Below are 26,256 nucleotides of genomic sequence, written 5' to 3'. Positions count from 1 at the left end.
AGCCCTTTGTCAGATGGGTAGCTTGCAAAAATTTTTCTTCCCATTCTGTTGGTTGCTGGTTCACTCTAATGATTGTTTCTTTTGCTGTGCAGAAGCTGTTAAGTTTAATTCGATCCCGTTTGTCTATTTTGGCTTTTGTTGCCATTGCTTTTGGCGTTTTAGTCATGAAGTCCTTGCCCATGTCTATGTCCTGAATGGTATGGCCTAGGTTTTCTTCTAGGGTTTTTATGGTGTTAGGTCTTATGTTTAAATATGTAATCCATCTGGAGTTAATTTTTGTATAAGGTGTAAGGAAGGGGTCCAGTTTCTGCTTTCTGCACATGGCTAGTCAGTTTTCCCAACACCATTTGTTAAACAGGGAATCCTTTACCCATTGCTTGTTTTTGTCTTTTTTGTCAAAGATCAGATGGTTGTAGATGTGTGGCGTTACTTCTGAGGCCTCTGCTCTGTTCCATTGGTCTATATCTCTGTTTTTAGAACCATGCTGTTTTGATTACTGTAGCCTTGTAGTATAGTTTGAAATCAGGTAGCTTGATGCCTCCAGCTTTGTTCTTTTTGCTTAGGATTGTCTTGGCTATGCAGGCCCTCTTTTGGTTCCATATGAAGTTTAAAGTGTTTTTTCCAGTTCTGTGAAGAAGGTCAATGGTAGCTTGATGGGGATAGCATTGAATTTATAAATTACTTTGGGCAGTATGTCCATTTTCACGATATTGATTCTTCCTAACCATGAGCATGGAATGTTTTTTCATCTGTTTATGTCCTCTCTTATTTCCGTAAGCAGTGGTTTGTAGTTCTCCTTGAAGAGGTCCTTCACGTCCTTTGTTAGTTGTACTCCTATGTATTTTATTCTCTTTGTAGCAATTGTGAATAGGAGTTTGCTCATGATTTGGCTCTCTGTTTGTCTGTTATTGGTGTATAGGAATGCTTGTGATTTTTGTGCATTGATTTTGTATCCTGAGACTTTGCTGAAGTTGCTTATCATCTTAAGGTGATTTTGGGCTGAGACGATGGGGTCTACTAAATATACAATCATGTCGTCTGCAGATAGAGACCATTTGACTTCCTCTTTTCCTAATTGAATACCCTTTATTTCTTTTTCCTTCCTAATTGCTCTGGCTAGAACTTCCAATATTATGTTGAATAGGAGTGGTGAGAGAGGGCACCCTTGTCTAGTGTCAGTTTTCAAAGGGAATGCTTCCAGTGTTTGCGCATTCAGTATGATATTGGCTGTGGGTTTGCCATAAACAGCTTTTATTATTTTGAGATACATTCCATCGATACCTAGTTTATTAAGAGTTTTTTAGCATAAAGGGCTGTCGAATTTTGTCAAAGGCCTTTTCTGCATCTATTGAGATAATCATGTGGTTTTTGTCTTTGGTTCTGTTTATGTGATGGATTATGTTTATAGATTTTTTTTTAACAGACTCAATGTATTTATGTGATGAAGATCATTTAATGCTATAGTAGAAAAGAACAATTAATGAATTTGTGAATTTGTAGTTACAGCAAATCTGTAAATATAGATAGCATTCTGCAATGCTATAAATGGAAAAATCTAATAAGTTAGCCTTATAGATAATATTTGAGGCCCCTAACTGCCTGCATTTAGAGTTGACGTGTGTGTGCATGCGTGCATGTATGCATGTTTGTGTGTGTTTGTGTGTGTGTGTGTGTGTGTGTGTGTGTGTGTGTGTGTAGTGAGGGGTGGGATAAGTTCAGAACTATATCTCTACTTCTGATAAAGAAAGAATAGATTGTGGTTAGTATAATTTTGATCTATATTGCCAGTCTATACCAGAAATAAATCTAGTATAGAGACTTACCATTTTTTTTCTTTAATGAAGGTATTCTTACAGGCAGTAAAATGCACAAATTTTAAATGCATCATTCAATAAAATTTTTTGTATGTGTGAACTCCACACTGATCAAAGTTATAGACATTTCTGGTCCCTCAGAAGGTTCTCTTTTGCCTCCTCCCAGGTAATACCACCTCCCAAATGTAACACCTGTTCTGACCACTGTCATCATAGATTCGTTTTGCCTGGTTTCAAACTTTATATAAATTGAGTCATACTGCATCTACTATTTTGCATCTGGCATCTTTTGTTTAAAATGATATCTGTGAGATTCAGTTATTTTCCATTGCTATACAGCATTCCAAAGTATGGTACACCACAAAGTTTTTAATCCATTTCCCTCTTGATGGACATTTGGGTTGTTTCTAGGTTTTTTTAAATCATGAATAAAAATTGCTATGGACATCTTTGATCATATCTCTTGGTGGACATAAGCACTCATTTTTCTTGAATATAAATCTAGAAGTAGAGTCACTAGGATAGGTACAATAAAAAACATTTTAACTTAGAAAATTATTAATGAAGGAACTGATGGCTAAGCATCTTATAAGAAAACCTACTTTATGAAGAGCCACTGTTGGAGATGAAGATGGGTTTGTATTTTGTTTAGCAGGTCAAGATTCCCTGTCTGTTAGACATTAGAGAGTATTTTTGCTTCAGGCAGTGGGGTGGATCTTTCACACTTGTGAGTAGATATATATTTTCCTGGTGTCTGGTACATACAGTGCACATCAGGGATCAGGAGCCATTTAATTGCAAGCTGTATCTTTTTTGGATGGGGTCAAATTGTCTTTTCTTGGGCAATGTGGCTCAAATGATCATAAAATAACATTGGAGAATCAGATTCACTTTACAGAAATGTGCCTTAGGATTAACTTGGAATATGTCTTTTGTTTTGAAAGTGAAGGTACATGTGTAATTTTATGTAATCCAAAAACTTAACTCTGGCAGTATAATTTTACATTACTTCTAAGGTAAAGAATTTTTAAACATCACATGTCTGCTGGCAACATTTACTAATGAAGTGTGATGTTGAAAGGGTATGGAGAAAATTCCTGTGGTATGGGAAGAGGGTGAGGTGGTTGTAAACTCAGGAGAAAAGTGGGAAAGTTGTTCAAAGAGTACTCTTTCTGGAAAAGAGTCTGTACTTCTCCACTGGTGTTGTAACACTTCACATGCTGTGAGATAGAGAACCACCTTAACATCCTCCTCAACAAAGAGAGTTACTTCTGGTCTTTGTTTCTTTAACAGAATTTAATTTGATGATGAATGTTCAAAGAGCTAGGATTTGCTTTCTAGGTGACTAGTTGGCACCCCACTTCTATTCTGCAAATTGCAGGATACCCAGACTGGATTTTGGGTGTATCAGAAACCCTTTAGGGGTCCCATGAAGCCTGGCTTAAGTCCAGAATTCGGACCAAGGCTACCAAAGCCAGCATCTCCTGGCTTCACCTTCCTCTCCAGACTCAACTCTTGCCAGTCCCCGTACAGCGTCACTAATTCCACAGTCTCTTAGCCTTCTGTGTTTGGTACAAGCTTTCTCTGTCTGGAATGTACTTCAATTTGCTTAACTCTCACTCATTTTGTAAGGTTGAGTGCTGCCATTAGCTTTCTTTCCACAGCCTCCTTTGTGCCTCAGATTGGCTTAGATGACCCTCTACTATTCTTCCTTAGCCCCCTGTACAGATACTCATCATATACCACATCTTTCTTCTCATTAGACGCAGAATTACTAAAATACGTTGCTACCCCTAAGGCCTAGCACAGTGCTGGTTACATGGTAGGCACTCAGTAAAGGATTGTTAAATTGACATTTGGATGGATGGACATATAAACCAGCTTTTAGGTTTTTTCTTTTTTTTTTCTCTACCCATTCATTCAATAAATGTTAAACCTTAGGAGAGGACTTATTGCAAGGCACTATGACAAGAGCTGTAGGGGATAGAGAGATGAATGCTACATCGACTTAGACTTTAAGTAGTTCATTTCAATAGCAGAGAGATAACATGTCCACAAATAACAATAATCTGAAGTACCAAGTTCTCAGTGTCATAAAGGAGGTATAAATAAAGGACTATGGATGTTCAGAAGGAGCAAATACTCCTTGTTGGGAAAACTGAAGAAGAAAGATTCATCAAGAAAGGAGCATTTGAGGTGGGATTTAAGAGCAAGTAAAACATGAATTAGCAAAGATAGAATCTCCTCCATATTATGTTTTATTTTGGCTGAAAAGAGTAGATATTATGAAGGAGTAATGAGTAGTGGGAAACAACTGCAAATGTAGGAAGTGGGCCTTATTAGAGAGGACTTTAAGTGCCATGTTGATGAGTTTGTATTTGATTCCTGTCAGGTGGACCAGTCTTGGAAGCCCATGGAAGATTTTTTAGCATTTGTGTCAACAGCAGAGAGATCTGTTAACGTTAGTCTGACAATGACATATTTTAGTAAATCATTATTAACTAAATAATTGCTAAGCCAATAGTTTTGGTGAGTAGTGTGGAAAAACCCTAAGGCCTTTAGCTCTTTTACCTTTTTGAACCTGTCTTTTCTCACTGGAAATATAGATGAGGTAACAGATCATATGACCAATTAGTTCTGAAAAATGAAAATGAAAATTGACAGGGGAAAGAAACACTACCAAGACAGAAGTGCTTCATAATAAGCATAGACATATATAGTGTTGTTTGCTTAGGAACCACGTCCAAAACATTGCCTTCAGCTGTCTGGAAAAGTCTGGACACAGTATATGAATTATATTGTTAATATTTATTCCTCTGGGAGTAGTTTAGATCACTTTCAGTTAAACATAACTATAATGTTCTAACCTCAGACTGTCTGCTCTTATTGTCCCCTATAAACAGCGGATGCTGCACTGTCAGTTTGTTTTATAGTGTGTTATATAATCAGAGCGTCTGGTTTCTTGCCACCTTAGGCCAGGCCTTCAACACTTTATGCCTGGATTGCTGCAACAAATTTCTCATTGTTCTCCTTGTCTCCTGTGCCTGGAGTCCAGCTTTTTTCATAACAGCAATGTATAGGGTGAAGAATACTAGATGGAGAGTAATATTAACTGGCTTTGAATCTTGATTATACTGCTCACTAGCTGTATGATCTTGGGCAAATCACATCACCTCTCTGGGACTCAGTTCCCTCAACTCTAAAATGGAGGTAATGGTCCCTGCCCTGTCCCTCTCAAGGAGCTGTCTCCAGAATCATGTGAAAGTGCTCTGAAAACTGTCAATAGCTTTACCAAGAGTTGGACTCCACTGGCTGGCTTTATACCTTCAAGAATCTAGTCCCATGCCACCTCTCTCATCTCATTTCTCAGTATCCCACAGAATCTACCCCACTCTCCAATTCCTATAAATATATTGTGTTCCCCTAATCTGGAACATTCTCCCCTCTTGTCTTTGCTCATACAAATTAAAGGAATGATTTAAAGACCAGTCCAAATCCTACTGCCTCCTTAAAATCTTCCCTGATGACTCCAGTGCTTCTCAATTTTGTCCTTTTGTGCATTTTGACAGCACTTAGTTATTAAAACTTGCCTGTACATTACTCTTTATTATTTCTGTCTTTTACATAAGGTTCCTATCTTTAATTCAATTATGATATTATGATACCTTCGCTGGTTTATTTAATATCCAGTGGATGTTTATGAGGATGCTTCCTTTGTATTCCTCACAGAACCAAGTTTGAAACTTAACAAATAATTATTGGTTCATTTATTTAGAAGTTCACATACAGACTCTCTTAAGAGAGACAAGTGAACACATCTTCTCTTCCTAGGGCTCGGGGTACTCCTCCTAACAACCCAACTGGCCTCCACCTACTACAGAACGATAGAAAAATCCTTATAATAAAACTGTCCAGTAAAACTTTCTGAGATTCTGAAACTGTTCTGTATCTGTGCTATCCAATATGGTAACCACCAACCACACATAGCTATTGAGTACTTGAAATGTGGCTAGTGTGACTGAGGAACTGAATTTTTGTCTTTAATTTTAATTAATTTAAACAGCTGCATGTGACTAGTGGCTACTGTATTGGACAGTTTAGGTCTGGACCTGTGGCTTTCTAGCTTTTTTTCTTTTATCATGACAGCACAATGAGAAATACATTTTACATTGCAGCCTAGTTTTTATACACACAAACAAGTTTCATGAAACAATACTTATTATCTACAATACACTGATCTTTTCAATTTCATTTTTAAAAAATGCTGATTGCATCCTCCTATACAGATTTCACAAACCACTGATAAATTAGGATATGCTGTTTGAAAAACACATCATTTTATAGATGGAGAATCTGAGGCCCAGAGAAGTGCAGTAGATTTTCTAAGGTCATATATTAAGTGGCAGGGTAGGACTAGAACATATATTTTGGGGTTCCTAGAATAGAGCTATTTCCAAGAGGGATAAAGCCGTTTCCTCCTCTTCCCTTTCCTTTTCCTCCTTCTCCTCACCATGCTAGATACTAGAGAAAAATAAGTTGACACACTATTCATTTCGACTAAATATTTTAATGGTGTCTTGATTCCTAAATGAGCCATGAGCTCAGTATTTGAGTGTTGCTGCTTTTTAGTTTGGTTTACTGTCCAAAATCAAAGATACAGTACCATGGAAGCTTACTTTTAACCCACTGCATGACTTGGCAGTGGCAGTAATATGAAACGGTCCTCCTTGGGAATTCGGTCATGCTTTCCTCCAGTTACCCAGTAACAACTGACTAGCAGGTTGATTCTAAAGAACAAAACCTGTTGAAGAATTAAGGTGATTCTCACCTCAGTTGGTGAAAAAGGTGCCTCAAGTCTTGAATTATGTCGCCAATCAAGTATTTTTCTTCATCAGTACATCCAGTGTGCTACCCTTTCTGTATGCCTTATCAACAAAAATGATAGCCTTTACAAAGTAAAGGTGCTGGCATCTTCTGAGCAGCACCTTGTTATCACAGAGGCATTTAGACTCGCCTCTCAAAGCTAGTCTTTTTATTCTTCTGGAAATGGAATCTATCAAAAAAGAGCAAAGCTATCCTAGCAAAGGCAAAAAGAGGCAGCAGTTCTGAGGTGCAGTTGTCTATGTGTTAGGTACATTCCTGACCAGTTTGTGTATAGGAAACTCATTTCCCCATAGACGTTTCCAAATGCATTTCAGTCAGCAGACAGCAGGCAGCAATTTATCACTAAGTGAAAACAACAAGAAAAAATACACTTAAAAAGGGAATAAGCTTTTCAAAAGCATCACTTCAAAGAAAACATAGAAATAGCCCAATTTTGCATTACATTTGTCAGTGGGATTACCATTATGTCAGTAGGATGAATTTACTGAAATCTCTAAGAAATGTCATATTTTGTGGGGCCAAATTATGGCCTGATTAATTTTTCTACTTGAAAACCAGAGTCTTATCACTTAACAATTGTCCCTTGCTAACTAGACTGGTTACTTGGCTGACTTGCCCTAAAATGTATCAAGTGTAGCCTCCTCTGCTCCACTACTGCTGACACCAGTCAGTTAAATAGAATCTCATAAAGTCCTCTCTAGCTAAATGATAACTCTTTGATTAAGATTCTCTAATGTAAGTTTGAAAATTACATTGTTGTCTTAGGAAGTCAGAGTTTATACCAGTCTTTAGAGAAGTCATTCATGTCTTTTGCATTATTTGACAACCTAACATTGGTAGAATGTGATTTGCTAAGTAAGTTCAAGAAAACTTGCTGTTTTGATTGTGAAAATCCACTTGGAATGCTAAGAATTGTTGCCCAATCTTCTGTTTTCTAAGTTCTTGGTTGTCAGAAAAGCAGGTCATAGGGAGGAAGACAAATGAAGATGGGACAGGGACTGTGCACAGGTGAGCAGTGGCTGGGGACGAACAGGGGAGTAAGTGAACCAAGGAGGAAGGGGATGAAGGTATGTTGCAGGCTGGGCCAGAGCCGTGGTCTTCTAGCTGTCTTGTTGCTTTCCTAGGCCCTGCTAATTAACCTGCCATCTACCATGCCTTTCTTCAAAAGCACTGTGCATGTTGACTTTCCCTTCACTGTGTTTTAAACCTCTTCCCGCAAATCCACTGAGTCCAACAGATTCTGGCTAAATCAAACTTATCATCTCCCTACCCACCCCCATGATTTTCTGCCACCATTTTATCACCCATACTTGAAAACTGCAACTTATTTTTGACTCTCTTTCTCTCACTCTCCCCTGCCCCACCCTACACTCAGTTGCCTGCCAAGTCCTTTCGGTGTTCCCTCAGTCAGGAATTTCCTCCCTTCCCCCTTACCACTTATATCTTATTTCCATTAAGGCTCAGCTTTGATGCCACCTTTTCTAGGTTGTAGAAAGCCTATTCACCCCTAGTTGGAATTAATTACTGTATTTATTTCCTTTTTTTTCCCTGTCTTCCACATCACTTTCCTTTCACTTACTGCACTTCTGTTAGTTGTTTCCAGACCTAGCCTCTCCACTAGAGTAAAAGGCTTTTGGAGGATGGAGACTGTATCTCACTGATGTTTTACCCTCTATACTTAACATATAGTAGGTACTCTGTAAAGTTTAAGGAATGAAATATGAATGAATATTTAGCCGTTACCATACCTATCCCCCATGGATGTTGTTCCAAGTTTTTGAAGATGTGATTTGACAGTATGTTAAATATGTATGCATTGCTGAGAAGGCTGTTTTAGCAACAGCAGTGTCCTGGCATGCTGTTAGAATTGAAAGACCTACAAGGAGGTTATCCTATATCTCAGGCCCCTCCTGGCCCTGAGATTCTATGGCCTTTTGATTTCACTTTAGAGAGTTTGTGGTGCTGCTTTCTTTGGCACAGCTCTACAGAATCTAGGATAAATTGACTGAAATTCATGTCATGAGGTTTAAGTGTTTTTGTTAAGCCCTGTCAGAAAATTTGTTTTTCAAAGTGATTTTCTCATTTATATGCAATTTTCCAAAATAACCCTTAGAAATGTAGTCAATTGCCGGAAACCATATTATTAAAGTAAGACATCAGCAAAAATGGCAGAGTAAGAACCTCTGAAAATTCCCTCCATAATAACAATGAAAAAACTGGCAGAAATAGAATCAACTTTTTCAGAACTCTAGAAATGAACTAAAGGCTTGCAGCAATCCAGGGAACATTTAGTCAAGAAAAACGGCTGCATGTTGATAAAAACAGTGAGCTTTCTGGTATTAATATTTTCATTCACCATATTCTCATCTCTTTCTCCCTGGCTCTGCAGTAGCCTTCAAAATCAATAGCCTGCAATCACAGGGAAAACCAGCAGCCTGGCAGCCACCAGAGGAGACAGAATAGGGTTGGAACTCCTTTAGAGTCTCATTTCTAGAGAATTGTCATTATTAGATCTGTCTGGAGTTCCCTCAGAAGACCTCCACTTGTAAGACTGTATTTATTTGGCCTGACACAGAGCTACAGAAAGCCTTTTCCCTAGGGTCTTGCTTTTGGAAAACGATTAGAGGCAATCAATTAACTTCTCAGCTGCCTGAAGCAATGGATAACATTTCCAGCTAACCACAAAGCTTCAAAGAAAAAGCTGGAGAATGAGATTCCTGGAGCTTTGGAAAGCTTGGGCATATTCCTGGGAATCTACAAGATCACGTGCATGCATAGGGCTGTGCACATGCTTGGGAAAGACCTCATTAGGTCCTAGGCTGTCACTCTAGCTGATCCTGAGCTCTGCATAAGCGGAAAGTGAGGACAAAGGCAGTTATCAACTGTGTGGCTGAGTGTTGAAGACATGCCCCAACACGTACACAGAGGCTCTTGGCCAAGACTGGGAGGCTTTTTGGTTCCAGGAATTTAAGAAAATCTTTGTCTAGTTATGAGCTGGCCACTAAGCTAACCCAGCAGAGACTTCAGTACAATAATTATTATTAAAGTCAAGTGGAACAGGGTGAAGCCTGTTGTCCCTGAGACCTTGTAAAAACTAATTCTTGGTCCACCAGGTTATAAATTTTTAGCTCTGCCTATATAGTCCCTATCTCTTTAAACAGGCTCAAAAGGCAGGGAACTCATATCAGCCTGATATCTGGTTTGTTTATTTTTAAAGGCAAGACAAAAGTAGTTTGTGAAAAATTTAAAACACAAGTATTGCTATTAATCAGAAGTAATTATATTGGAAATGATATTTCACTTCTGTACCTCATCCACTTCCCAGATTGTTTTTTCATCTGTCTGAGTTCACCCTGTGTAGGACCTGTTCCTCTTTCCTCCCTAGACCGCCATGTACATAATCTTCCCATGTCACTGCTTTTTGCTTCTGTTAATTTCATTTTCTGTTCTTTCATTTGTTCCATACATGTAGCCTTGATTCAGGGTTGCCTGTAGCCTGACATACTGCATTCAGGGTGTCTATCTTCTAAGAGAAGAATCAAGAAATATAGAGACTGTAATGACCTTCTTGCTGGCTTAGCTAGGCCCGAGAGGGAGTGAAGTGCAAGAGTAAAATTCTTTGGCTGCCATTTTGATCAGAGCCATCCTGAATGAAGCAGGGCAGTTGTCACAGGCTTTAAAGGGCTTTGCTAATTTGACCAGATAACTGGCCAGTGACTCACTGAGACAGGGTTGGCGATAGAGAAATGGTTTTCTTTGGCCAGTACTAAAAAAAGACCCAAGGCTTATATGCATACATGCTGTACATTCATCCAATGCCATCCTTCCTCACCCCCACCAAGACAATGTCAGAGAGGTTGCCCTTTTCCTACACTCTACTCAAGTTACTTATTTTCTGATTTTCTTTCTCTGTTTAGGCTACACTGGATGTTCATTTAAAATGGATTTCTCCTGCCTGTGAGGGGTAGAGGGTAGGGTAGGGAGGTACACAGTGTGATTTGCCTCGCCTCAGTCCACCACCTTCTGGGGATGGCCTGACCTGGATGATCATTTTTAGCCTGGTATTTCCTGGGCATGGGCCAGGGGCTAAGGCCAGCAGCAGAGAGGCTAAGATGGCACAGGCTCCCTGGCGGATTTGGTAGTGATGAATTTTCACTGGGGAACAAAATGGCTGTTTCTAACTTCTTTTGACTTGAAACACTGCAGAGACTATCATCTTAATAATTAAAATATGCTGAGGAGAAAGGCTAACCCTGAATGACTGGAATTCTGTAAGATATTTTATGAAAGGTAATATCCCTGGTTAGCTGTGTTTCTAAAAGGGCTTGTACAAATTATAATTTCAACTTCCAACAAAATATTTATATGATCAGAACAGACTCATTTATATTTAGGAGCATTTATTTGTATGAAAACAACATGCCTATGCCTTGGAAAACAAAAACAAAACAAAATAATTTATCCTTTTAAATGAGTTAGACATATCCCACAATGCCATTTGTACAGGAAACTCTACCCATAGGGCTCTTAGGGATTTCTTTTAGAGAATCTCTGCAGCTACTTGTAGTTATACAAATGGGCACCTACTTCCTCTGTGCTCCCCTCCCCATAGGGGCTGAGGAGCCCCCACAAGCTGAGAGGTGTGTGTTTGGGTATCTTAGCTTTGAACTTGAAATATATTTTCTCATAGAAATAGCACCATAAATGATGAAATAAGCTATCAATTTAAATTTTCTAGTTACAGATTAAAAGAGATTTTGTGAGCTGGCTTAGAAATGTATTTACTGTTTAAAATATGATTTCTCTCAGAAAATTATTATTTTTTATTTATTTTTTTAAAGAAATGGGGTCTCACTGTGTTGGCCAGGGTGGTATTGAACTGCTGACCTCAAGCAATCCTCCCACCTCGGCCTTTCAAAGTGTTGGGATTACAGGCATGAGCCACCATGCCTGGCCTCTCTCAGAATGTTAGTTATGAAGAACTTTGGAGATAGGACCCCTTCATAAGTCAATCTTGAGTGTTTTAGCAGACCTTTTTCCCACAGGTGGTATAAAAGTGAATTTGAATTTTAACTCCTCCCATATTGCATGGTCATAACTTTGAAAAGTATGGCCTGTGAACTAATGAGGTTTAGTTATATTTTGGGGGATACTTTATGTTCAGAGATAACCACAGTTGTATAAGATAGGAAAAAACAAACTGTTTTCTACTCTGACACTCACCACTCAATTCTTCTGATACCACATTCCATGCAGTTCTCCAGCAGACACCAATCGTGTGTCCTATAATTTAATTCAATTCTGACAATACCTATCTGGAGTTAGAGTAAGATTCCATAGGCTGACAGCTCAGTCTTACACGGCTGCTGTCACTTCAGATACCAGTCATAAGTTCCAGCTATATGTGCTTCTGACTGACAAGCTATAAATTGGGGTTCCCATGACCCCCTTATCATATTCCATAATTTGCTAGGATGACTCACAGAACTCAGGGAAACACTTTGTTATGATTACCCATTTGTTATTAAAAAAAAATCACAAAGCGTATAGATGGACAGCCAGATGGAAGAGATGCATAGGGCAAGGCATGTGGAAATGGGCAGAGAGCAACCATGCCCTCTTTAGGCACACCACCCTCCAGACACCTCCACATACTCAGCAATCCAGAAGTTCTCCAAATCTCACAGTCCAGGGATTTTTATGAAGGATTCATCATGTAGGAATGATCAATTTTTGATTCAGTCTCCACTCTTCCCAAAGGATGGGGGTTGGGACTGAAAGTTCCAAGCATTCTAATCATGGCTTGGTCTTTCTGGTAATAAGCCTCCATCCAGAAACCCACCAAGAGATACCTCATTAGAACAGAAAATGCTCTTATCACCCAGGAAATTCATTAGGAGTTCTGTGTCTGGAACCAGGGAGAAAGGCCAAATTTCAGAACAAAAGATGCATATAGCATCCGTATCACCATAACAAGGGTTTTAGGAGCTCTGTGCCAGAAAACAGGGATAGAAACTAAAATATGTATTTCTTATTATATCTTAATAGTCATCTGTGAATACCAAGAACAAGTTATATTTACCATCAACTTCAAGAGCTTTCTTTGCAGAAGCCATATGTGAATATAATGGCAAATAAAAATACTATGAAAACATCTGGTCTTCCAGCTAAAATATTACCATATTCACAGTTGTACAAACATTCAGGCTTGTCACAGTACCTTCCAAGCCACTGGCCACTAGAATCCTCCCAATACAAACCTCATGATATTCCCTGTGACATGGGCAGGAGTTAGGTATGCAGGTATTATATCACCTCAATACACTCAGACTAGGGGAAGCTCGATAATTGGCTATTTACAAAAAAGACCCCATGGTATAAACTGTTTGGAAGTAACTGTGGCCAAATGATTTTTTAGAGATGGTGTTACCTGGCGAAAGGGAAGGTCAAAAGAGATGGTCAAGAGGAAATCCTTCAGCTAAAGGATTTTGAGGTCTTGTGAGTGTCTTTGTTGCTTAAGGAAAAGGAATTGCTTCCATTAGATTCAAGCTGCTGAACTTTCACCTTCAGGACAAAGGTAATAGTCAACCACAGAGCCCCTTCTATTAAATTTTGCTAAAGTTTCTTTCCTTTTCTTTCAGTTTTATCCAAGTATGAAAACCAGATTACTATTTTCACTGAGTACCTAGAAGAATATCCAAATACAGATGAGCTGGTATGGATCTTAGGGAAGCAGCATCTCCTTAAAACAGGTAAGATTTGGTAGCATTTGTCTGTAAGAACCCAGATGAAGTGGGCGTCTGAGGTTCAGGGTTTATACTTTTTCTCCTTGGGTTGGCAGAGCATTGCCTTGCTCAGTGTTAATGCTGCTGTGAGGTAGATTTACCCTGTAGTCAATGGAGCTTAAGCCTCAGGACTTTTGCTTGGACAGGCCCCTTCCAAGGCCCCAGTAGTATGTTTACATGGTTATATGTATTTGCACAATTTGCACAAGTAATATATTTTTATTCATTTCCATAAATAGAATCCCCAAATTCTAGAAACCTTGGGTTTCAAAAAACACTGACCCGCTCCTGGTATCACTAACCAGTCTCTAGCCTTTTCTAACTGGGCTACATATTTATTATTCTCACATGCTTGTCTGGCTAGATGAAAACACCTAGGGGCTTCTAGATAACCCATAGATCTCAGAAACAATATCAGACCTAAGAAGTTTTTCTAATGTTTTAGATCTTTTGCTGACAATAGCACTGTCTCAGTTTATTCTGATTTTGTATAGAACTTTTAGCCACTGCAGCTAGGTGGAAAGAAGGCTTGAATTTTCTTCCTTACCATTACATTCTTATAGATTGGGAAAGACAGACCTTTTAACTTGAAGCTGCTAACAACCCAGCACCCAGATAAAGCCAGAGCTTGGAAAGAGGCAGTTCTGAGATTTGTGTCTTTCTGAGGAGACATCCTCTTCAGAGGCCCTCACTTAGTGTGGAGGAAGGAACAGGAAGAGGCTGATGAAAAGGCAAGAGAGGAAGTTAGGCATTGTCCAGCTCCTCCTGAGCCTGGCTTCATTATTTTGACTGGGGAATTGTGAACGGTAAAGAGAGCCTGGAGCTAGCAATTAGGAGACCTTTTGTATTCAGACTCTTCTAACTCAGGTAAGTCACTTTATTTTTCTGGATCTTAACTTTTTTCACTGGTACTTAAAATGATGGGATTGGAGGGGATCTCTTCTAATTCTGCATTCATGACAACAGAAATCCCCAGGTTGCCAAATCCACTCATATTCAAATATTAAATTTGGAAATGCCTCTCAAAGTGAAATCATTGTTGAAATGTCCATACAACTTCCCAAGCATAAAGCCACAGGGCATAAACACTGTCAGAGGCAGGAGCGAGGGTGTGGACATTTAAGAGGATTAGGTATGTAACAGCTAACATTTGTCATAGGTTCACTGCACACCAGTCACCATTGTCTAAGCACTTTACATGTATTATCTTTTGAATACTCACAACTCAATGAAATAGGTACTATTATTCTCCCTATTTATGGATGAGGAAACTGAAGCTCAGAGGGGTTAAGTTAACTGGGTTACACAGCTGGTAAGTAGCAGAATCAGGGTTCACACCAAAGCAAAGTATGACTTTGGATGTCTTACTCTTAACCATTATTCATCTGCTTCCCTGACTGTGCTAGGCACTGGGGCATGGAGGGGAGGGAAAATGCAGATAGCTCAACTTTCCAATTTGCTCCAAAGAAAAGGAAGAGAGAAAATAGAAACTACTGGCTAAAAGTGGATTTCCCTTTGTTCTTCCTAAGTGCAGTGACTATAAGTTTATACAGAATACAATATAGACATGTTGAAAAGAGGGAGAGAGGTGACTAAGAAAGACAGCCACATCTAAGTATAGATAAAAATGCGGAAGCCATATTCACGGCCCATCAAAGTAAATTTATGTCATAAAATACAAGAAAGCATGCTTTGAAAAAAGACACAAAAACATTTGTGATATTTGTATATGCATTTAGATTACAAGTGCCGTTGCACTAGGTACTATAGATACATTTCTTACACACCTAATTTGCTTAGTAGGGCATTTCCTTTTTATTTAAACATGCATGTGTGCATGCAGACACAGACACACAGGCACACACACAAACCTACCCCTAGTTTTTGTTTTGCTTGAGACAGAGTCTCTCTGTCTGTTACCCAGGCTAGAGTACAGTGGTGATCATAGCTCAGTGCAGCCTCGAACTCTTGGGCTCAAGTGATCCTGACACCTCATTTTTTGTGTGTATGTGTAGAGATGGGGTCTCACTATGTTGCTCAGGCTGGTCTCGAATTCCTGACCTCAAGTGATCTCACTGCTTGGCCTCCCAAAGCACTGGGATTACAGGTGTGAGCCATTGGGCCCAGCCAAACCTTTAGTTTTAGATAAGGGACGATGGATGCTGATGCAAGATCCAACCAACCATCATGCAGGCTGGGGCTGATACTGTTGTTAGTGGGTTCTCTAGCATCCTTAATTTTCTTATTCCTCGTCTTTTGGCAGTGATCCCAGTGTTTATAACTGCCGGGAATGTGGAACTTTGTGAAAAGATGACAGGAGCTACCCAGTGTCATTACTCCAGTCAAGTAGCTCTGGACAAACCATAGGTTGGGAGAAATACTGAAATTATTTGGCTAAAGTGAGATTGGGTTTCCTGTGAATTAACCTAGCCCCATAATAATGGAATTGACTGGTTATTTGAAATTAAGTTAGCAGCTTGCTCAGAAGTAAAGGCAGGTATTTTTAGATATGGTGATTTAATTTTAATTTCACATTTAATTACAGAAAAATCTAAGCTGTTGTCTGATATAAGTGCTCGTCTATGGTTTACATACAGAAGGAAATTTTCACCAATTGGTAGGTATATCATTTGTTTTCCTGTGCTTTGTTCCTTGTGGATAGCTTGCCTGAGGTTATCAGTGACTTCATAGAAACCTCAGAATTAACACCTCACTATAGCAAAGAATTTGATTTAGGGGACTAGGTAAATCTTACACATTATCCAAAAGTTTCATTGCTAAAGTATCATTTCACATATGGCTCCATGGCATTAAGGGGTTATGATGGTATACTTTTGACCCCACCTCCAAGTGTTCAGGCACCAGATGGTATTACTTGTTATACTTTTGAGATTAAAGGGAAAAATCAAATAAGCTTTTTATTTGTATAATAGCTATTAAACTACAATCTACAGTTTTGTGCAACTACTTGATTATTAAAGAAAATTGTGCCTTGAAAGAAAGAAAATAATTTCTTTGTTTTTTTTTTCCCCTTATGACATGAAAGCACTTTGCCATTGGGAAACAAATTACGGTAGTTTCCTTGGAACTAATTCTAGGCTGTTACCAGCTGCCATCTAGAAAAAAGGACAGTTCAATAAGTGAAGTGAATATGCTCTCTCTATATAGAGGCTATGCAACACATTTGCTAGTAGGGTGGCTACTTCCTAGTATGATGGCCCTGTAGGAAAAGGGCCTACGAATGGTGAAATCTAATCTCCTAAGAGGTAACCTGTCTGACCAATTTTGATACAGGATGGGACCTAGTAACTAGAATGAAATCAACCTTTCTCTTCAGTGCCAAAAATGAAGGTCACACAGACTTTTTTTTTTTTTTCCTGCTCTCCCCAGAAATATGCCAGTCAGTAACAAACAAAAGAGCAATCTTTAGTACTCAGTGGTTCTGAACTGTGAACTTTCTCTGGCTAAGGAGTTCTTTGCAAGGCTGGAAAACATTTCTAATTTTACTCTGCCAATATTTTGGCAATAGATGATCTCTTCTTTATGTGGGCCTCATTGTGTCTTTTCTATACTAATCTGGCCTGTAATCCCAGCATTAGCAACAGCCAAAAGGCACCCCTTCCGGTTCACAAATTGGCTCCCTCCTTCCCATCTTGTAGCAACTCTCCTTCAGTCCCCACAACAAAAGGAAAGGGTGACCACCTTGACCCACTTGTCCTACAAGGTTGATGACCCCCTTTGAAGTTAGTCTTCTGAGATCGTTCTTATAGCATGTTTTTCCACTTCCACACTGGGAAAAGAAAACAATACAAAATATCCTCTCTGCCATCCAAGTTATCTGATTTCATTGGCTCCTTAGAAAAGTACATTGAGCTCACCCTGGCCTCATATGTGGGATTTTCTTTGCGTAATGTGTTCTTAAAATGGAACCTGTTGTCTTATTTCATTTATTAACTAATTTTATACCTTTTGAAGATACATTTCTAATGTATTAACATGAGTTTAAATTATGATCATATTCATAACATCAAGTATTTACATCATCCTCTATGGGTTCTAGAGCACTTTCACAGATATTCTCTCAGTTCTTACAATATCCACTGATAGTAGGCAGAGTATGTGCTATTATGCTCAGCCTATAGATGAGACTTAGATTAGATAACTAGAGCCTGGTCTTCTGATGCGTCATCTAGGGATCTTTCCTCTATTTTACAATGTCCTTCTTGCTGTTTAGATCTTCATAGTATATATTCAGAATAATCACAAGCCTTCCAAATCTCTTTGACCATTTTGATGATTGCCTTTGGTAGTATTTGTTCTTTACCTAAGTAAAACTGGCTTCTCAGAGAATTTCAGGGCCATGCAGGGGAGCTATACAAGGCAAAGTTTGGGTCTGGCAGATCATGACATGGAATGGACTAAGGGTGTTATTCATACATGGCAGTCACCAACCAAAATTGCATGTATATCTAGAAGTCTCCAAGCAGAAAGCATAAGGGACAGGTTTAGTTCATTTTCTTGTTTTATGTTTGGCTGTAGAACTTGTTTTGGTTAACTCAGCGCTATGTTTGCAAGTTCCAACCATATATTCAAATCTTGTTTGATCTCTGGGTATATCTGTCACCTCACTTTTCAGAGTATATGCATTGGCCTGTCTTGTGTGAGTCCCAAATATGCTGATGTTTCAGGGAAGGGCAATTTGAGAAACTCAAATTCATTCCCTTCCATTTTTGCCAACAGGGGGAACAGGTCCTTCATCGGATGCTGGTTGGGGATGTATGCTACGCTGTGGACAGATGATGCTGGCTCAGGCCCTTATCTGTAGACATTTGGGAAGGGGTGAGTTAAATTTGTTTTATAAACTCTCAGAGACCTCTGCAGTATCACTGGCTGCTGTTGATTTAGCTTTGATGCTGAGCCTTGGGAACACTCAGTAACAAACCTGCAGGTCTTAAAATGCTCTCTGCAAGCTCATGGTGGGGCTGACAAGTCATCAAAGCCCCTCATAAGAAGGAAACAGCTAGTGTTTCCTTGTGAGTCACTAAGCCAGGGAGTTATTTTCCTGGGACAGAACTTAACATTGGGAGAGGTGTATCATTTATCCTTTCCATCTTTGCTATTGTTCAAGAGAGTCCTTAGAAATTCCAGATAACAAAGGGAGCAGGAAGAAGGGTGTGGTGGTAAGTCTGTTTCTTGACCTCATTTAAGATATCTGCCTGGTGAAGGACATAAGTGACCTAAAGGAAGTGCCTAATAGAGGGAGCTGGCGCTATTTTGGTTTTGGTTCACTAAGAATGTTCAGCTGATGATGAAGGAATCTTTATATTTGCTTCCTTTGGAGGACATTTCATTAATTAAGAGCTTTCTGATAATGGTTGTTGGAACTTTTGTTTTTTTTAGATGGAGTTTCACTCTGTCTCCCAGGCTGGAGTGCAGTGGTGCCGTCTCAGCTCACTGCAACCTCTGACCCCCTGGGTTCAAATGATTTTTTCGCCTCAGCCTCCCGAGGAGCTGGGATTATAGGTGCCCACCACCACACCTGGCTAATTTTTGTATTTTTAGTAGAGACAGGGTTTCACCATGTTAGCCAGGCTGATATCAAACTCCTGACCTCAGGTGATCCACCTGCCTCAGCCTCCCAAAGTGCTGGGATTACAGGCATGAGCCACCATGCTGGGCTGGTTGTTGGAACTCTTGAGTCTTGCTTTCTTAAGACATGTGCATGCTACCCTATGAGCATCTGAAGGATAGACTTGGCTGGATGCTAGTTCAGGCACTTGAGGTAAAGTCCAATTGGACTTGGGGATGAGAGAGCGAAAGGATGAGATTGGGATGAGATTGGGCTCCTGAACTCATTGGCTGTTGCTAATTGATGTTCAGAGGTATGGAAACATCATTTTCCTTTTTCCACTGTGCAAACTCACAGACTTTACTGCAGCTTTCAGAGAGGATTGGAGAAGGGCCTAGGGAGGTTTCAGGGCTTATTGCCTTCTCTTCAGGGTTTGGGATATACTGCTTCCCCTGGGTAGTATAATAATTTCTATTTTACAGATGAGGAAACCGGGCTCAGGGAAGTGATGTGATTTGCCCAGGGTAAAACAGCAAGAAATCAAAGATTTGAGAATAAAATAAAGATCTTTCAACTCCTTGTCCAGTGATTTCCCTTGTTTATACATGCTTCTTGGTATAGATCTGTTCTTACTATTTAATTTCTTTTTTTATATATAACACACTTTAAAATGATTATTTTCGAAGTGAGCTCTGGAAGGAGGGAGGAAACTGGAAAAAAAAAACTCCACAGTCAGCAGTCTCAATTGTTTCAGCACAAAAGCAAATAGCAGGAAGAAGTAGGAAATAGATCTTGTAGCTAAAATGAATTAAAAGAGTAATTTTGTTAAGATGTCTTTTGGATTGTTTCCTATTCAGCTATTTTTAAATTAAGGTAGAGTGTTCACTTACCATTGCCATCAGCAAATATTTAATGGTATTTAGCAGCCAGCTAATTAGGATTTCCCCAGACTTGGATAATTTGGTAGCTAATGAAAAGAAGTTGGATGTGGTTCACCCTCTGAGGGCTGTGCTGGATCCAAAGTTAAAAACTTTGGTTTTACAAACACTAGAAGCAAAAGACAACTGAAGAATCTGGAGATAATGGCCTTTGGCTTCAAGTGTACTTCAGTCGTTATTTCAAACTCTAAAACCTCAGGGGAGAAATTTGTCTTGGAAGCAAAGTAGGCCTCAGAAATCTGTCCCATTAGACAGAGTTTCTAGAGCTGAGAGGATTGCTGTGATTACATAGAGTTTTTGCAGTTGCCCTCAATAAGTTATAAATGGTCTCTGTAGGATTTAGGGGGCTGAGCTGAAGGCATAGATGGTATCCCCACAGATGCAGTTATTTTGACTTTGATCTTAAGGAAACCTTGAACACCTGATAGCAAAGGTATTTGTTTTCCCCAAGCTCAGCATGGACTTTTGCAAAGGTGGTTTACAAATGACAGCATGCAATTTTTTTAAGCTTCCTTAGTTATGAACTGTGTATATTCCCCGGTGAACTGTTGTATATCAGAATAGCACCTCCCCCGCTGCCATGAGAACCTTTTGGCAATGCTGCCAAAATACAAGAACAAAAGCCATTGCTGTCTATGTGGAGATGAGATGCTATGATGTCTGGGTTATATATTGATGTACTGCTGGGCTTTGTGTTGACCTGTTCACTGAGAAACTGGCCAGAAAGGCCTTTGTGACATTGTTTTTATGTGATATTTATCCAGCTCCAGCCCTTGGGTTAAGTCAATTCCTTGGTCAGCTTTTTGTTTTGCTTTTACTTTATACCCACTGAGTCTTTTAAAGCAATCACTTTCAGATGTCTTTGTCATCAAAATGAAAGATACGTAGGAATGTTCTAACTTGATCATTCCTGCCTTCTAGATGTGGTGCCTTTGTTTTCCTTCTAATTTTGTAGTTACAATAAGAGTGCAGAGAGGTAATAAACAGTTACAAAAATGTTTTAACCCATTTTCTTTTCTTGAAAAGACTGGAGCTGGGAGAAACAAAAAGAACAACCCAAGGAATACCAACGCATCCTACAGTGCTTCTTAGATAGAAAAGATTGTTGCTATTCTATCCATCAAATGGGTAAGGTCATAAATCAGTCATTTAAAGGCAGTTCCTATTCCTGCTCCTTCTCTTCCCTTGCCTCATATGTGGCTCCATTAAGTTGTCCATCTGCTTAATTATTTATGCAAAAAATTAGGAGTTTGTGGCTTATTGGAAGATCTTTTGCTAACGTGTTAATTTTTTCCACATAAAAACAGCACAAATGGGTGTAGGAGAAGGGAAATCAATTGGCGAATGGTTTGGACCAAATACAGTTGCACAGGTGTTAAAGTAAGTAAAAGAGTCTGGCATTTACCTTATTCTCCTGTCTCCTATGCCTCCCTCCCTAGTAGCTAAGCCTCCCATCAACCTAGGTATTCTTGCAATCCCTCTAAGCTACTCCTCCCACTAAGCCATCAAATATCTGTGCCGTTTTGCTCAGATGGCTCTTTGAAATGTATAAGTGCGGATATCTGTCCCGGTATATCAGAGTTATATTTGCTGGTAGCAGTATATGTGGCTGTATCCTAGGACTCATTCAGTGTCTCGTGCTACAAATTGATGCTCATGTGCCTAGGAGCCATTGGTCTGAGAATCCCTTTGAAGCCAAAAGTTTCATTCTAAGTGGTAGAGGCTAAGCCAGCCTAAGCAAGAAATGGCCCCCACAGGGCTCCCACATGCACTGCATAATATTTTAAAACCCTGTTCATTCAGCATTTTCTGTGTACCTTTACTGTGCTAAGTTCTGGGTGTACAGAAATAAACTTGACACAGTCCTTGCTATTGGAGGAGACAAACCCCAGGGGAGCCTTGGAATCCGCTTGTCATCTCATAGCAGACTCAAGGTGTCCCAGCATGTTATTTTTGCAGTTGTCTTGTTAAATTCTAGAATTCACCTCCCACCACAAGACGCAAGGTGGAGAGGTCAGAACCAACTTTTTGAAAGCAAATGGGGTGAGTGATGTTAATACTTACACCTGCAGACCACCATACCTGTTTTCACTCTAACAACCTATCACTGGATGGAAACTCCATGAGGGCAGAGATTGTATTTATCTTGTTCACTCTGTAACTCTTTCACATAGAGCTGCCTGGCATGCATAAGTACTCAATACGTGCTGGATGAATAAATGAAAATGGCAGCCAGAATCTGGAACCAGATTTAGGGATCAGAAGATTGAAACCTTCTGGCTGCCTGTGGTGTTTTCAGCTCCTGGGCATTATGGGAGGACCTATTCCATCCAAAGTACAGATGGGACACTGTTTCCATTACTAACCAGTCTTCAGTAAACTAGAATGCTTTGGGGATGTTTATGTGAGGGAGGTGGCCTTGACTTTTTGGGGACCCAAGGAAAATCTATATTGATTTTACTCCTTGCTAACAATGTAACCTCTCTGTGGCTGCTTTCTTGCCATAGTCAGAGTGCCTTTCGGACGTCACTGACTCTGCTGAGTAAAAATCTGGCAGGATTTCAGGAATCACTGTATGAACTTAGTGTGGAAAGTGTAAGATTAGATTGGCTGTGCTGAGCCCAAAAATCCAGCTTGAAATGGTTGATGTTAAAATAACATCCCTCAGAATTTGCTTCTTTCTTCTAAATTTTGAAGTTACCAACAACAAAGTGGAAACATAGATTTTTTTTTTTTGAGATGGAGTCTTACTCTGTCGCCCAGGCTGGGATAACAGGTGCCTGCAACCACACCCAGCTAATTTTTGTAATTTTAGTAGAGGCAGGGTTTCACCATGTTGGTCAGGCTGGTCTCGAACTCCTGACCTCAGGTGATCCGCCCGCCTTGGCCTCCCAAAATGCTGGGATTACAGGCATGAGCCACCGCGCCAGCATACATTTTTTTAAAAGAATGTAAATAGGTTCCAATTCATCATGATCATTAGCATTAACAACAGCATATTATTATTATTATGTTATTGTTATTATTGTGGGGAAAGCTAATTCTTTAAAATGAATGAAATACAAATGTGATGATGGTAGTTAACGTCTTCCCGGGAGCTACCTGGTAGAGAGAATGTGTTTTCTTTGGTCAAACGAGACTGGGCTTTACCCACACATCCCAGAAGTAGCCAGGTTAAACATGGTTTCTCTGAAACTGGCAAGGGAAGAAGAAGGAAGGGGAGAAATAGGCAGGGTACTTTACATAGACCTCAGATCATCTCTCTTTTAAAGGGGTTTTCTTTCTAATCTCCCATAAAGTCCTACAGTTCAGCATGCTGGCTCTCTTCAGCTGCTGACCAGTAAAGCTCGGCACCCGAGTCAATCAGGGGCCTATGTCACTTGAGAGGCATTCTCAGTGGTGCAGCTGGGGAGGAGTAGAAGTGATCTCTCTCTTTCTCTTTCTCTCTCTCTCTCTCTCTCTCTCTCTCTCTCTCTCTCTCTCTCTCTCTCTCTCTCCCCCTCTCCCCCTCTCTCTGGGTTTACCTGGAACATATTCTCCATATTATCTATCATCCCAAACAAATGTCTATTTTTTAAGAACACCTTTCTTTTCAAGCAAAATTGTTTTTACAGTTTCCCTTTTTTAAAATAAAATTTCAGTAACTCAGAATGTCCTTTGTTTAAGAAAACAGTCTCTTGGGACTTTGAGAGCAGATGCTTGGGTAACTTTTCTTTTTCCCCCTGTAGGAGTCCCATTATTTTGTGAAGTAGACTTCTCCAGGTTGTAAAGCAGAAACTTCTTTTTGAGGTTCAGATACAGTGACTTTGTGGCATTCTCAAGTTCTCTAGACATGGAGCATCCCAGACCTCTGGCAAAGAAGCCAGAGCCATCCTGAACGACAGCTTTGTGGCTCAGCATTTGGTGACTTTAGGAACACTAGGCGTAAATTGTACTGTTTTCTGCTGATATTTCCATCTTCCCAAATTGTGACTTCATTATACATTGCTTTGCAGAAAACTTGCTTTATTTGACGAATGGAATTCCTTGGCTGTTTATGTTTCAATGGATAACACAGTGGTCATTGAAGATATCAGTGAGTTACCATACTGTTTAACTTCCCAGCTGATGGGTAATGAGTTCCTTCCTCACCATTCAGAATTCTGGGACTCAAGAGAATCTCTCTGGTCTTCCCCACCAGGACAGGGGAGCTTAGGGGAGCATAGGGTTCTGATTCTCTTTCTTTTCAGCTTTCTGAAAGGGAGAACACAATTAAAGGGGCTTTGCTGCCCCTCACTGAGTTACCACATTCATTCACTACAGCAAATACAAAGTGTGTGTAATAATCTAGTCAACCACCAACAGATCTTTCATGGAGGCTCACTCTTGTCCAGGCCTGTGCTTCCTGCACTGGGGAGTGAGAGCAACCTAGAGATATAGTTCCCGTCTCAAAGACTGACAGATTTGAGAAATGAAATTCTTCCAATGAGCCCAGAATCCCTATTGGGAGCTGAACAAGTAACCAGCGGCCAGAAAGAAGAGCGTGAGCTCTAGAGGAATGGCTTGGGCTTTGTGCGAGAGGGGAGTCAGCTGAGTCCTGGTAGCAGAGGACAAGACCTTCTAGGCAGGGAGGCAGGGTCAGAGTAGGGGGGCATGTGCAGTTCACCTTAGTTTTGATTTTAGAATATCTTCTAGGGCTGAAGACTGCTTATCCAATTTTCTGTTCTTCCATTTCTAGAAAAAATGTGCCGTGTCCTTCCCTTGAGTGCTGACACACCTGGTGACAGGCCTCCCGATTCTCTGACTGCTTCAAACCAGAGTAAGGGCACCTCTGCCTACTGCCCAGCCTGGAAACCCCTGCTGCTCATTGTGCCCCTTCGCCTGGGCATAAACCAGATCAATCCTGTCTATGTTGCTGCGTTCAAAGTAAGTCACCCCTTTTCCCGAGCCCATTGTTGCCTGCCCATCACACCGCCATCTCAGCACAGAGATCCGTGAGCAGCAGTCCACAAGTGAGTTGAGAATCTTGCATTCTCTTTCTCTCCAGGAGTGTTTTAAGATGCCACAGTCTTTAGGGGCATTAGGAGGAAAACCAAATAACGCGTATTATTTCATAGGATTCTTAGGTAAGAAAGGAGGAATCACAAGTAAGTCATCTTGGGCTAGGGGAGGGCGTGGGGACAAGGTTTGCATGGGAGACCAGTTAGTGGGTTCCCATCTAGCCCAGGGATGCCGCGGCCTCTGGTCAGCTCCTTCTGTCTCCAGCCTGATTGATGGAGAGTGATGTTTATGTGTGCCTGATGGAAAGCAGGTCCCGTTTCAATGCCTTTACTTCCTTGCTTCTTGATCAGATGGTTCTCTTACTTTCCCACTGGATAGCCCCAAGGTCACAGCATTGCTCCAGCATGTTTCTCTCCTGCCCGTGGGGCCCAGGGTAATGGAATTTCAATCCCTTGGCTTTGCCAGTATCTCTCTTATTAGGGTTCAGGCACTTAGGCTCGGAGCTGTCCTCTAGCTTCCAGGCCCCCACAGCTGGGCCTGCTGGCTCATTGTTCAGAGCTGTGACAGGGTGGGAATTAGAGGAGGCAAGGACAGAAGTATCCCTTTCCTGAGAATGGAGTCTAAGCCTTAAAACCACTAACCTCTTAATGTGGACCCGAGCAGGCAGCCCAACATTCCCTGCATAGGAAGTCACCTCTGGAAACCCAGTTTCTTTACTCACTGGCTGTGACCAGAGACATTTGAAGGCCTTGGCACACAAGGTAATCTAGCCCAGTGCTTCTGAAGCTTTAGCATGCACATGAATCACCTTGAGAGCCTGTTGGAGCGGAGGTTCAGTAGGTCTGGGGTGGGGCCTGAGATTCTGCATTTCTAACTAGCTGGTGCCGATGCTGCTGGTCCACAGGCCACACTTTGCATACCCAGGGTCTAGACACCTGGTTAGTGCTGAAGAGCACGAGTTAGAGAGTGATGTGGCCAGGGAATTTGGTACAGGACACCTCTTGCAGGAGTGGAGTGGTCTGAGACTTCGGCTCAAGAAAGTTATGAGCTCAGATTGGTTGACAGGCGGGGGAGAGCTACAGGAGTCACAAGGAAATGGCATGAGGGCACATGCAAAGGACACGGTAGAGATGGCCTTAGTCACTTACCCCAACCCATGTCCTCTTGGACGTTCAGGGAGTTGAGGGGGGATGGGAACACACATACCTGGCTTTGCATGCCAATCCCCCACTTGCGAGCTGTGTAACTTCAGGAAAAAGATCAATATTCAGTCTCAGATTCCTCTT

At 40.5% G+C, this 26,256-nt stretch overlaps 1 protein-coding gene across 5 annotated transcripts in view; it reads left to right on the top strand.

Annotated features, from left to right (window-relative positions):
- Nucleotides 1–26,256, top strand: part of ATG4A (autophagy related 4A cysteine peptidase) — a 64,894-nt gene that overhangs the window by 28,052 nt on the left and 10,586 nt on the right. For 4 of the 5 annotated variants that reach the window (XM_012451701.3, XM_012451700.2, XM_012451699.2 and 1 more), the window contains exons 2-9: nt 13,340–13,450; nt 16,029–16,100; nt 18,224–18,322; nt 21,017–21,118; nt 21,298–21,370; nt 23,986–24,065; nt 24,708–24,895; nt 25,017–25,095. In XM_012451701.3, coding sequence (XP_012307124.1) covers nt 13,340–13,450; nt 16,029–16,100; nt 18,224–18,322; nt 21,017–21,118; nt 21,298–21,370; nt 23,986–24,065; nt 24,708–24,895; nt 25,017–25,095 — 804 coding nt within the window. Of the gene's footprint in view, nt 1–13,339; nt 13,451–14,174; nt 14,351–16,028; nt 16,101–18,223; nt 18,323–21,016; nt 21,119–21,297; nt 21,371–23,985; nt 24,066–24,707; nt 24,896–25,016; nt 25,096–26,256 lie in introns of those variants that run through there. The other variant, XM_064361873.1, reaches the window with a different exon arrangement.

This window comes from Aotus nancymaae, unplaced genomic scaffold, assembly GCF_030222135.1.
Source record: "Aotus nancymaae isolate 86718 unplaced genomic scaffold, 86718_ANA_hifiasm-v0.15.2.pri h1tg000004l, whole genome shotgun sequence".
NCBI classification, from domain to species: Eukaryota; Metazoa; Chordata; class Mammalia; order Primates; family Aotidae; genus Aotus; species Aotus nancymaae.
This window is presented reverse-complemented; position numbering and strand designations above follow the sequence as displayed.